The sequence below is a fragment of the Mustela putorius genome, unplaced genomic scaffold (assembly GCF_011764305.1).
Source record: "Mustela putorius furo isolate JIRA1106 unplaced genomic scaffold, ASM1176430v1.1 tig00000196_pilon_pilon_pilon, whole genome shotgun sequence".
NCBI classification, from domain to species: Eukaryota; Metazoa; Chordata; class Mammalia; order Carnivora; family Mustelidae; genus Mustela; species Mustela putorius.
The window spans coordinates 1501840-1514678 of NW_025421310.1; the positions used below are offsets into that span (position 1 = coordinate 1501840).

At 54.5% G+C, this 12839-nt stretch overlaps 1 protein-coding gene across 5 annotated transcripts in view; it reads left to right on the forward strand.

The window, feature by feature from the left end:
• SPTBN4 (spectrin beta, non-erythrocytic 4) overlaps positions 1-12839 on the forward strand; it is a 71020-nt gene that overhangs the window by 53322 nt on the left and 4859 nt on the right. For 4 of the 5 annotated variants that reach the window (XM_045076823.1, XM_045076825.1, XM_045076827.1 and 1 more), the window contains 11 exons: positions 694-918; positions 1819-1908; positions 4305-4583; positions 4675-4805; positions 5571-5775; positions 6127-6507; positions 7457-7704; positions 10177-10315; positions 10412-10496; positions 10605-10801; positions 11668-12287. In XM_045076823.1, the coding sequence (XP_044932758.1) occupies positions 694-918; positions 1819-1908; positions 4305-4583; positions 4675-4805; positions 5571-5775; positions 6127-6507; positions 7457-7704; positions 10177-10315; positions 10412-10496; positions 10605-10801; positions 11668-12287 (2600 nt within the window). The remainder of the gene's footprint in view (positions 1-693; positions 919-1818; positions 1909-4304; positions 4584-4674; positions 4806-5570; positions 5776-6126; positions 6508-7456; positions 7705-10176; positions 10316-10411; positions 10497-10604; positions 10802-11667; positions 12288-12839) is intronic. The other variant, XM_045076826.1, reaches the window with a different exon arrangement.

Genomic DNA, 12839 nt, shown 5'->3' on the forward strand with positions numbered 1-12839 from the left:
TCTTCTGTGCCTTATGGATTTACTTATTCCATTTAAGTCTTTAATCCATCTGGAATTGTTTTCAGCATAAAGAGGGAGGAAGGGATCCAGCTAAATTGGCCCATGACCACTCACTGAATAATCCATCTTTTCCTTGGGGATTTGAAATGGCATCTATAAAATGCATGAATTCTCCAGGGTATTTGGGTCTCCTTTTGCACTCTGTTTATTCCTATGGCATACGCACCACTTAAATCACTATAACTTCATATTTATGACATTTGGAAAGGTTGACTCTTTGGACAAATTACCTAACTTCTCTGGGCCTCAGTTTCCACCCCTGTAAAACAGGGATATCACCAAATTTGAAGGGTCGTTCTGAGAATGAACGAATGAATGAATGAATGGGTCACTTTACCCCAACGGGCCAGGTAAACTGCTGTGAGAAGGTAATGTTTGAGCTGAAATCTAATTGACAAGGAAGAGCATGCCAGATAGAGGGAATAGCAAAGGCGAAGGCCCCGAGGCAGGAGTAGTTTAGTCTTTGGCGGTATCAGGGAGGAGCCTAGAGCTTCTGGAGGGGATTTGGCAGGGGCCTAGTTGGAAATGGTGCGCCCTGATGAGGGGTTTTGCTGTCACCATAAAGGCACTGGGGAGCCAGAGCAGGATTGGGAGGGAGGGTGGAGACCTTTGACTGTGCCCCTGTCCCCACAGTCGATGGAGTCGCAGGTGGAGGAGTGGTACCGCGAGGTGGGAGAGTTGCAGGCGCAGACCGCCGCCCTGCCGCTGGAGCCGGCCAGCAAGGAGCTGGTGGGCGAGCGGCAGAACGCGGTGGGCGAGCGCCTGGTGCGCCTGCTCGAGCCCTTGCAGGAGCGCCGCCGCCTACTGCTCGCCTCTAAGGAGCTGCACCAGGTGGCGCACGACCTTGACGACGAGCTGGTGAGGACGGGCGCGGGGATTGGGGCGAGGCCCGGGTAAAGCGGAGGAGATGGTTGCGCGGCTGGGATGGGATGGGAGGCCGCGGGAGAGCCAGCGGACCCGCGGGGGCGTGGAGGTTGGGAGTGAGGGCGGGACCGTGGCACCTTGGCGAGTTCAAGGGCGGAGCTGGCTGGGTGACCTTCCCCCTTACCTACTGGGAGACCTTCCCCCTGACCCCGAGGCTAGACTCAGTCATTCAGTCCTTCCCTCCCTTACTCATTCGCTTGTTCACTTATCCACTCATTCGTTCATTCACTTTTTCGCATTTACTCACTTTCATTCATTCATTGGCTTATTCACTGACTCATCTTCATTCTTTCTTCCACTGACTTATTGCTGTTCGTTATTCACTCATCCCTCATTCATTCCTCATTCAGTCACTCACTTTCTGATCTGCTCATTCATTCTTTTACTCACCAATTTGTTCATTCGCTTGATCCTTATGGGCCAGGCTCTGTACTTGGATGATGCTGGGGCCACAGGGGGACCACGACAGACCCCATTCCTGCCCATAGAAGGCTCAAGAATCCGAAGGGGAAAACGGACTTATCTCCAGACAGTGACAACCCAGGGTGGTTTGGGCTGTTATGAGGGAGTTTAAGAGGCTGGGGGAGCCGAGAGGAGGCAATAGGCCAAAGTCAGGGAGGGTTTCCTAGAGGAGGGGATGTCTTGAGTTGAGACATGAAGGAAAAGTCCCCATTAGTCTGCTGAGGGAGAGGGAAGGGAATTGCAGGACTCAAGACCTTCTTGTGCCAAGGACAGAGGTAAGCAAGCCTGTGTGGTGTGGCTTACAGTTTAATTGGGATGCAGTGGTCTTTGGGTGCATTCTCCCCCTTGACTTGCTCCTTGCATCCTTTCCAGGCATGGGTCCAGGAGCGACTGCCACTGGCCATGCAGACGGAGCGAGGCAGTGGCTTACAGGCTGTCCAGCAGTACATCAAAAAGAACCAGGTGAGCAGAGCCAGAGGGAGGATGTGGGTTAGGGCACATTCGGAGACAAGTGAGAAAAAAACAGCTCCAAATGGTTAAAACCAAAATTTGTTGGCTCTTGTGATTGAGAAGAGTGTGGACAGCAGGTATAGCTGCATCCAGGTCCTTCCATGATGTCATGAATCTTGCAACTCCATTTGTGTGTGTGTGTGTGTGTGTGTGTGTGTGTGTGTGTGTGTATTTTTGGTCTCAGGTCAACTCTCTCCTCTCTTGATAGTGAAAGACCTCCAACAGATTCAAGTGTACATCCCACCAGCAGAACTGAAGGGGATTTTTCTCTCTCTCTCTCAATAATTTCAGCAGTAGTCCGAGGAATAACTCTTATGGGCTCAGCTTGAGTCCCATGCCCATCCCTGAACTAATCATGGTGGCCAGGGATTTAGACTGTTCTGTTGGCCTGGTCTGGACTCAAGGGCCACTCTTAGTGGTGTCAGCCTTCACTTAATTACCTAAGCTGAGATGGAGATGAGGTTCCCCAGAGGAAAGTCAGGGTCCCGTGAGAAGCAGTAAGGAGAAAAGCTTATTGGAAAAGGAAAAGCAACAAGTAAGAACTCAAACCACCCACAGAGAGAAAAGACAGAGATGATCAGCGAAAGAACCTTGACTCCTAATAGTGTCCGTTCCACTCATGGAGGGGGAGCTCTTGAGCTCGTAAGATCTCTGGATCTTTGTTCCCCTCCCTGGGCCTCATTTCCACATCTAAAGAAGCAGAGAGTTGGTCTAGAGCAGTGGTTTTCAAATCCCTTAGCAGAGGAACTTTTTGGGCAAAACTACTCATTCACCAAACCCAGTGTAAGATGCATGAGAGAGGAATGAATAATACTAATACTAATAATTACAGGTTAAAGACTTACTGTGCGCCAGGAACAGTTGTAGGTGGTTATGTGTGGGTCTTTGAAAATTTAATCCCCACAATAACCTTATCAGGTAGGTCTTCTCATTACTCTCCTTTACCAAAAAATGTGAGCTGGGAGAACGGGCACTGGAGGATGGTAAGGAGGTGGGCTTACAAATTATTCTCAAGGTTTGTGACCATGCTGCCCTAGATGGAGTTAAGAGGCTGGAGGGTTTTGTGTGGGTTTTTTTGTTGTTGTTGTTTTTGTTTTGTTTTTTTTTTTTAGCTTTCATTTTTCTATTTTGCTGAAAACACTCTTGGCTGTTTTGTTTTTTAGATTTTATTAATTTATTTGCAAGAGGTGCACGCATGTGCACGAGCAGGGCACGAGGCAGAGGGAGAGGGAGAAGCCAACTGCACTCCTCCTGGGCTCTATCCCGGGACCCTGAGGTTATGACTGAGCCAAAAGACAGACGCTTAACAGACTGAGCCACCCAGAGACCCCAGAAAACTCTCATGACTGTTGACAGTGTTGAGGACTATTAGAACTGGCCCGCCCTTTTCATTGTTGACAGAAGTGCTCAAGTGCACTTCACGCTTATCACTGCGGTGGGGGTAGGGGCCCTGTATGTGCGCAGGAGCTCTGGATGCTTCCAAGCCCATGGAGGGCTAACAGCAGCTAGTACTGACTGAGCACCTACTGTACGCCCGCTCAGCTCTGAGTGCTCCAGGGCACAACAGCCCCATGAGGTGGACATTAAGCACCCCCTCCTACCAGCCACAGGGCAGTTTGGGAAGTTGGCAAGTTCCTCAAGCTCTCCGTGCCTCAGTTTCCCAATCTGTAAAGTGAGTCAGAGAACTGGAGGGGCAGTGAGGACTGGAGGAGTGGCTACATCCTGCAAAGCCCTTGTTTAGCCAAGTGCCTGGCAGGTGGCAGGCACTCAAGGTCGCCCCTTAGCACCTCTGTTTGCAAGTCGAGGAAACTGAGGCACAGGAGAAGCTAAGTAAGGTGTGTACCAAGTCCAGGGCTGGTAGAGGGAACCTTTTGGGCTGATGGAAGTGTTTCATATCCCAACCTGGGCATGGTGTACCCGCATGTGAACGTGTTGAACTTTACCCCAGAAGACATGCACACCTCACTGCATGGGAGATACACGCGCACTGCTCTCCAGCAGCCTGATTCTGAGTCCTTTTGGCCATTAGAGGGTATCTTACACCACCAGGCATCTTGGTTGAGAGCACAGTGTCTGGAGCCTGCTTGCTGTGTTCAAATCCTGTCCTCCCCTTACTAACTGCTTGTTCTTAGGTGATGAACTGCTGCTCTTGGTGTCTGTTTTGCCACCTGTAGCAGGGGGTTGGAGTGAACTAGGAACAGCAAACTGCCTTGGCGGTGCCTGGTGCATCGGGGCGATCAGTAGCGGGTTCCTTTGGTGGAATGTGCCAGTCTCCGAGGCGCGGGCTACTCCGTTCCCCGGGGCCACGGAATGCTCCTCTCCACCACACCCCCACCTCCCGTCCCCAGGGCCTGCGGCGGGAGATCCAGGCGCACGGGCCACGGCTGGAGGAGGTGCTGGAGCGCGCGGGTGCGCTGGCATCGCTGCGCAGCCCCGAGGCGGAGGCCGTGCGTCGCGGCCAGGAGCAGCTGCAGGGCGCCTGGGCCGGACTGCGGGAGGCGGCCGAGAGGCGGCAGCAGGTGCTGGACGCCGCCTTCCAGGTGGAGCAGTACTACTTCGATGTGGCCGAGGTGGAGGCGTGGCTGGGCGAGCAGGAGCTGCTCATGATGAGTGAGGACAAGGGCAAGGTGCGCCCGGGCTGGGGGTGTGGGGGGCCTGGGGGCGCTGGAGCCGGGGGCCGGCCGCTGTCGCCTCATCACGGGCGCCGTGTACCCCCAGGACGAACAGAGCACCCTACAGCTGCTCAAGAAGCACCTGCAGCTGGAGCAGGGCGTGGAGAACTACGAGGAAAGCATCGCGCAGCTGTCTCGCCAGTGCCGGGCGCTGTTGGAGATGGGGCACCCCGACAGGTGAGCGGGTGGGGAGGGGGGATTGGGGCCAGGCAGGAGCGGGGCCAGTTCTTAAGGAATGGTCGGGAAGGATCTGAAGCTTCACTATTGGAAATTGGGACACGCCCCCATTGGACGTTGTGCGGGAGGGGCGCTCACTGCCAGGAGCTGGAGCCCTGGGATTTCAGCATGTGGGTGGGGCCGCCAATGGAGGGGCGGTGCCCAGGGATGTTGGGAGATGATGTCTCAGACTGAGGAGAGAAGGAAGAGCTCAGGACAGGGAAGGGTTCCTTCCTACCCAGTGTCTGGGAGGACGGGAAAGCTGGGAGTGCTATGATTGGGCATAGCCCGATACACTTCTGGTATGGGGCCTCCCTGAGGCCAGGAGTAGTGGCCATATCTGGGAGTCCTGGGCTGGGGTGAGACCTGAGAGGGGGCGCAGGGCTAGACCTCTGTCCTCCAAAGCCAGGAGATGGCCTGGAGCAGAGATGGGCTGGCTGGGGACCCAAGTAGGGAGTCAGCAGCCCCACCCAGGCCACTGGAGGGAGAAGGAGCCTTGAATTTGTCAAGCTTAGGGAAGCAAAGTTTTCCCAGAGTGCTCAGGGACAAATACTGGGTTCACTGAATCCAAGCCTTACAGAAAACAGAGGCCCCCATGAAGGAGTCTGAACTGAAGGATGAGAGGACACACAGACTTACCCCAACAGGGGGTGTCCAGGGGGGGTCACAGCTCTGTGCTGGAAGTCTCAGGGGGTTCCATCCCTGCCCCTCCCTGTCCCCCATCAGTGAGCAGATCAGCCGCCGGCAGTCTCAGGTGGACCGTCTGTACGTGGCGCTCAAGGAGCTGGGGGAGGAGCGCAGGGTGGGCCTGGAACAGCAGTATTGGCTCTACCAGCTCAGCCGGCAGGTGGACGAGCTCGAGCACTGGATCGCGGAGAAGGAGGTGGTGGCCGGCTCGCCTGAGCTTGGCCAGGACTTTGAGCATGTCACGGTGAGCTTCGCTGGTAATAATATTAATACCAGTGGCTACTGCATATGCAATGAAGCTTCTCTGGGCCTCAGTTTCCCCAGCCATAATGTGAGGATAATAACAGCCCCCACCTCCTGGCTCTTCTGGGAGCCCCAAGATTCCCCATAGTGTGAAGTGCTTAGGAAGTGTTAGTTACTATCATGTGCTTATTTTTCTTGTTATTCTTATAGCTACAGCGGGAGCACTTCCCTTTATATCATGACCGCCATGGTCAGCATGATTATTATTACTCTTACCTGCTACAAGATGGCAGGCTGGAGGGGGCTTGGGTGCACAGGACCTTTGCCCATGCCGTGTACCCTGGGGGGGCAGGTGTTGCAGGAGAAATTCTCAGAGTTCGCCAATGAGACGGGCACCGCAGGGCGGGAGCGGTTGGCGGCTGTGAACCAGATGGTGGATGAGCTGATCGAGTGCGGCCACACAGCGGCGGCCACCATGGCCGAGTGGAAGGACGGGCTGAACGAGGCCTGGGCCGAGCTGCTGGAGCTTATGGGCACTCGGGCCCAGCTGCTGGCCGCCTCTCGGGAGCTGCATAAGTTCTTCAGCGACGCCCGAGAGCTTCAGGGACAGATTGAGGAGAAGCGGAGGCGGCTGCCCCGTCTGACTGCCCCGCCTGAGCCGAGACCCAGTGCCAGCTCCATGCAGCGGACCCTGCGTGCTTTTGAGCATGATCTGCAGCTCCTCGTGTCTCAGGTGGGGTGCTGGCGGCTGAGGGGGGAGGTGGGAGGGCCTGAGTGGCATGGCCGAGGGGTGCTGGGCAACAGAGCAGGTGGAAGTTAGACAGTGGAGCAGGTGAAAACAGACCAGAGAACAGGCAGAAGCGGGATGATGGTGCAGGTAGAAAACCCACTGATTGCGTGGTGCCCAGAAGTCAGACCGTGTCCGGAAAATGTGGCTGAGTATGTCTTATAGAAATGGGACACTGTTTTCAGTGGAGACTGGGCAGGGCTTCTCCCAGAAACTGTGAAGGGACTCTTATCCAAATCCAGATGGAGAGCCTATAGGAAATTTCGGAGGCTTTAGAGACACGTGGTGGGGGGGCAGATAGAGATTAGATAGCAAGTCTCTGATGGAAATGATATGATCTTCCTGCAAGAAATTCGATGGGGGTGGATTTTAATGGACATGGTAACAGAGCCAAAAGAAATCGGGCTGTGAATCTGACAGGAGTCGGGAGGCAGATCTGAGAAATCAGATGGAAAGGAAGCTGTGGACGGGAATAGAGCTCCCATGGCCCAACCAGGGAAATTGGGCTGGGGGTCCAGCAGAAAGCAGGAAACGGGACAATCATCTTTATGGGAACCATCCAGCTGACTATTAGGAATAGGGCAGAGAGACTAACAGGGATTAGGTGGCGTGTCTCATAGAAAGAGGGCGGTCACTCCAAAAGAAATCAGGCAGTTGAACCTGTGAGCAATGGGTCTGCTAGAACCCACGTGGCACAACCAACAGAAATTGAGCAGGAGACCCAACAGGAACTGAGTAGCCATTTTGAAGGGAACTGGGCAGTAGGTAGCGATAAGAGAGAGACTCAGCTGTGGGATCACGAGGGGGCGGGCTCCCCGCACCCAGCCAGCCAATGGGGGAAGGAGGGCGGAGCCCGGGCCCACCGAGGGGCTGGGGCTGGACCTGGCTTGTCCAGCAGGTACGGCAGCTCCAGGAGGGGGCAGCCCAGCTGCGGACAGTGTACGCTGGTGAGCACGCGGAGGCCATTGCCAGCCGGGAACAGGAGGTGCTGCAGGGCTGGAAGGAGCTGCTGGCCGCCTGTGAGGACGCCCGCCTGCACGTCAGCTCCACGGCCGACACCCTGCGATTCCACAGCCAGGCCCGTGACCTTCTTTCCTGGATGGACGGCATCGCCAGCCAGATCGGGGCAGCCGACAAGCCCAGGTGCCCCTTCCCCTACCGCGGGCTTCCTACCTGCCACCCCCCAGCCTGTCAACCGTCCCCTGTCCATAAGAAATCACACCAGCCAACACCTGGGGGGCCCCTGGAGGGCACCTGGAGGGGGCAGGCACTGTACTTAATGCTTCATGTGTATTAGGACCCCTTGTCACGCCTGGCCTTGGCGACTCACAGCATAGGGTGGGTGAGAAGCCATCTTCTGCCTTCTGGCCTCCCCAGATGTCCTGCACTGCCCTCCCCGTGGGAGGGGGCTGATCTTGGGATAGGGACAGCGATGTGTGGGGCTGTTATTTGTGGGCTAACCTAGCTGGTAGTGGGCACGGACTTATTGCAGATGTGACAGTCTGATGTGAACTGTCCCACAGTGATGGGGACCCAGGGTCTTTCCATTACTTGGCCCTGGGAGTGATACTCAGCTACAGCGGAGGAAAAGATCACGTGGGAGCTTTTGGGGACTAAACCTACACCCACATTCTGTCAGCCTGGTAACCCTAACCTGTCTGCCTGTGGGGCTGGGGAACATAGGACAGTGATGTGTCTGGGAAGACAGGAAATTTCGAGAGTGGTGGACACAGAGCATTATTTCCATGACTGTGGGGACTTGCCCGAGTTCACTTACTCAGCAAATACTTACCAAATGCCCGCTCTGTGCTAGATGGGGAGCAAGGCCCAGCTGCTGTCCTGGTTCAGCTTACATTCTGCAGGGTGGGCACAAGTAACCCATAAATTAAAAAGCAACTAACATTATTTCAGACAGCAATAAGTGCTCTGAAGGCAAATAAAGCAAAGTAAGGGGATGCGGGGCTCGTGGGCAAGGCGTCTCCGAGGATGGGATGTGGGCATGGAAACCTTGATGAAGGGATGGTGAGTTGGGTAAAATTTTGGGGGAAGGGCTTTCCAGGTGGAGGGACCATAAGTGCAAAGACCCTGAGGTAGGTTGTGGTCATGCGTGCTTGAGGAAGAGCCAGACCATCCTTATGGTTAGATGGGGCTTAGCATAAGGTCAGTCCAGATACCTTGTGGGAAGAGTACGGTGAGAAAAGGGTAGAAAGAGGTGGACCAGCCAGGAGGCCACTGCTATAATCCTGGTGAGAGGTGGAGTGGCTTGTGGCTTGCTGCAGTCTGATGGTTGTAGAGAGAGGGAGAAGGGATTCATTTTAGGAATTAACATCTTTTCATTTTGAAAAATTTCAAATATACCCAGAAGTATCAAGAACAGTAGAATGACAGTCCCCACCCCCACGTGCAGAGTAAACATCCGTCAATATCTGGTCCTTCCTCTTTCATCCGTATCCTCCCCGACTCCCCGCCTCCCCTCGCTGAGTTCTTTTAAAACAAAACCTCAGGTTTCACATCATTTCACAGGGTGCTTTCACGTTATAAATATACAGTGTGACTGATGGATTAGCTTCAGGGGCTGAGAGAAAAAAGAAAAGACGAGTTATGGATGAATGATGGGTGAATTTACTGAGCTGGAGAATTTCAGGGGAGGGCATTTTGAGGAAATAGGAGAGAATCAGAGAGATCATTCTAGACATACCAAGTCTTAGGTAGGCATCTTATAATGCGGGACCTTCAGAAATAAGTTTGAATCAAAAAAAAAAAAAAAAGAAGAAGTTGTTTGAACATAGTAAGTCTTATAAAGCTATATTTGCTAACTGGTGGAACCTTCAGGAATTTCGGATTTGTTTCGGACATATGAGAGCTAAGAACAGTCCAGTGGTTATATAACACAAGCCACAAATGTAAGCCACATAGAGAATTTAAGATTTTCTTGTAACCACATCAAAAAAAGGGTACAAAGAAGCAAGCAAAAAATTAATTTTAGCAATTCATTTTATTTAACCACGTAAGCCCCAAATATGATCACTTCAACATATAGTCAAAATTCAAATTATTGAGAGGTGCCTGCCTGGCTCAGTTGGTAGAGCATGTGACTCAACTCTTGATCTTGGGGTCATGAGTTCAAGCCTCACGCTGCGGGTAGAGCTTACTTTAAGAAAAATTAAAAATATTTAAAAAAACATAAAAGTATTGAGATATTTTACAGTCCTCAAAATACGGTGTGTGCTCTACATTTCCACACATCTCACACATCTCAGTTCAGACCAGCCACACTTCCAGGGCTGGGTTGCTTATCCGTGTCTAGGGGTGACCTAGTGTTTGGTTAGCACAGACATGGAATGCTCAGATCACTGACTGGTCTTCAGAGGCATAGCTTCAAAAAAATGAGAACAAAAATGGACCTTGAAGTCTAAGGTTAGAATCATCAAAGTGTGACATTCTAGCACCTCAGCAAAAGTTGGAATCCCTGAGAACCTGGTCCGAGAAGGTGGGTGTCCTGTCCCAAGATGCTCAGGGAATTGGGCTCCCCGGAAGTTGCATCTGTCATGGCGGCCGGGGGCGCTACCTGAGACTCAGATTCCTGGCCCCCGACCACCACCACCACCACCACAGGGATGTGTCTTCAGTGGAGGTGCTCATGAACTACCACCAGGGCCTGAAGACGGAGCTGGAGGCCCGGGTGCCCGAGCTGACGGCCTGCCAGGAGCTCGGGCGCTCTCTGCTGCTCAACAAGAGTGCCATGGCTGATGAGGTGGGCAGGGGTGCTGGGGGGTCCCCCTCTGCCCTCCCTGCCCATTGCAGTGGGAGCCCCCCCTTGACACCTTTCCTACCCTTGCGCCACTCGCAGATCCAGGCACAGCTGGACAAGCTGGGAACCAGGAAGGAAGAGGTGTCAGACAAGTGGGACCGCCATTGGGAATGGCTGCAGCAGAGTGAGTGGGGACCCGGACACAGAAAGCCAGAGGGTGTGGAGGGCGAGAGAAGACAGCTAGCGCCCTGTGAAGGGTCCCCATCACTCTTACCCCGATGTCTCCCCTCAGTGCTGGAAGTGCACCAGTTTGCCCAGGAGGCTGTGGTGGCTGATGCCTGGCTGACAGCCCAAGAGCCAATCCTGCAGAGCCGGGAGCTGGGCAGCAGTGTGGATGAGGTGGAACAGCTTATCCGGAGACACGAGGCCTTCCGCAAAGCGGCTGCCGCCTGGGAAGAAAGGTTCAGCTCCCTGCGGCGCCTGACCACGGTCAGCACCCCAGATCCTGCCCCAGCCACCCCCACACCCATCCTTCTATGTGTGACTCGGCACTGTGTTGAGGCTGAGACAGATCCTTACTGGGCTCCCGGTCCAGTGGGGGAAGGAGGAACACCCTTGTCACCAGTGACAGCCCAGGGCTGGGATGGGGGAAACACAGGGGGCTGTGGGAGCCCAGAAGCATTTGTCTTGGTTTGGGAAGCTCTGATCTGAGACTTGAAGAATGAGAGGAGGTCCTGGGTTGGGGGGACATTCAGGAAGGAGGTGATAGAGTCAGAAAGGCACCTAGAAAAAGTGATGATTTAGGCTTAGGTGATTTTTTTTTTTTAAAGATTTTATTTATTTGACACAGACACAGCAAAAGAGGGAACACAAGCAGGGGGAGGGGAGTGGGAAAGGGAGAAGCAGTGTTCCTGTATTTGACAGACAGATCACAATAGGCAGAGAGGCAGAGAGAGAGAGAGGAGGAGGAGGAGGAGGAGGAAGCAGGCTCTCCAGGAGAGAACCCAATGAGGGGCTCGATCACAGGACCCTGAAATCATGACTTGAGAAGAAGGCAGAGGCCTTAACCCACTGAGTCACCCAGGCACCCCGGATTTAGGCGATTCTTAAAAGAACACTATATGCCAAGGAAAATAGGAATTAAGTTTCCGACAGGGAAAAAGCAGGGGCTCAGGCTCGGACAACCTTGCTTTTTCAGTAATAGAAACTACTGAACTGTGCAGGAAGGCAGACAACCCACAGCGGTCTTCCCAGACCACCCCCCCTCAACACACACACACACACACACACACCTGACCCTGGACGGACGGACACACACACATGCACCCCACCTGACCCTGGCCCTCTGTTCCCAGATAGAGAAACTCAAGGCGGAACAGAGCAAGCAGCCCCCCACCCCCCTGCTGGGGCGCAAGTTCTTTGGAGACCCCACGGAACTGGCGGCCAAAGCAGCGCCCCTCCTGCGGCCAGGGGGTTACGAGAGAGGCTTGGAGCCCCTGGCTCGCCGGGCCTCGGACACACTGTCGGCGGAGGTGCGGACCCGCGTGGGGTACGTGCGCCAGGAGCTCAAGCCTGAGCGCCTCCAGCCGCGCATCGACCGGCTGCCGGAAATCCCGGGGAGGGTGGAGCCCCCGGCCCCGCCGTCGGTACCAGAGGATGTGGCGGAGACCCCGGGGCCCCTACCGGTGGCAGAGCAGGTCCGGCTGCGGCCAGAGCGCCAGGAGTCAGCTGATCGCGCTGAGGAGCTGCCCAGGAGGCGGCGACCGGAGCGACAGGACAGGGCGGATCAATCCGAGGAGGCTGCGCGGAGGCGAAGGCCAGAGCGGCAGGAGTCTGCGGAGCACGAGGCGGCACACAGCCTCACCCTGGGCCGCTACGAGCAGATGGAGCGGCGGCGTGAGCGGCGAGAGAGGCGGTTGGAGAGGCAGGAGTCCAGCGAGCAAGAGATGCCAACCAGAGGAGAGCTGGCCAAGGGGTGAGGCCCCCGTATGCCCCGGGGATTGAGGGAAAGGGGATGCAGAGTACCTGGAGCCTTGCAGGCCCAATGGAGAGGGCTTATGAGGCTCCAAACTGCTTCAGATACTGTCGTGGTATGGGTTTTGCAGAGGGGTAAGCTGGGGCTGAAAGGGGTTAGGAGAGGTGCCCCTTGTCTCACAGCTAGGTGGCCTGGGCAGGAATTTTGTTCTCTCTGCACCTCAGTTTCTGTACTGGGCTAGAGGTGGGACCATCTTCTCCCTGAGCAGAGATAAGAGCCTTTATTGCAGTCTATCTCAACAGGGAGCTACTGTCATCTGCATTCTGTGAAGCCTCAGAAAGGCCAAATCACTCAGTTTGGGTGAAGCAGGACTGGAACCCAGGCCTTTTAGACCTCAGGGTTAACCAGTGTGAGGAGGGGATTGAGCCAACTGGCTGTGTCCCCAGAAAGAGGCATTTGGTCAGATATGTTTTGGAGACAATGACTTCTTGACTTCTTTTTAATTTTGTGTATCATGAGCAGTTGCCAGTCATGGCCCAATTATCTGTGGTG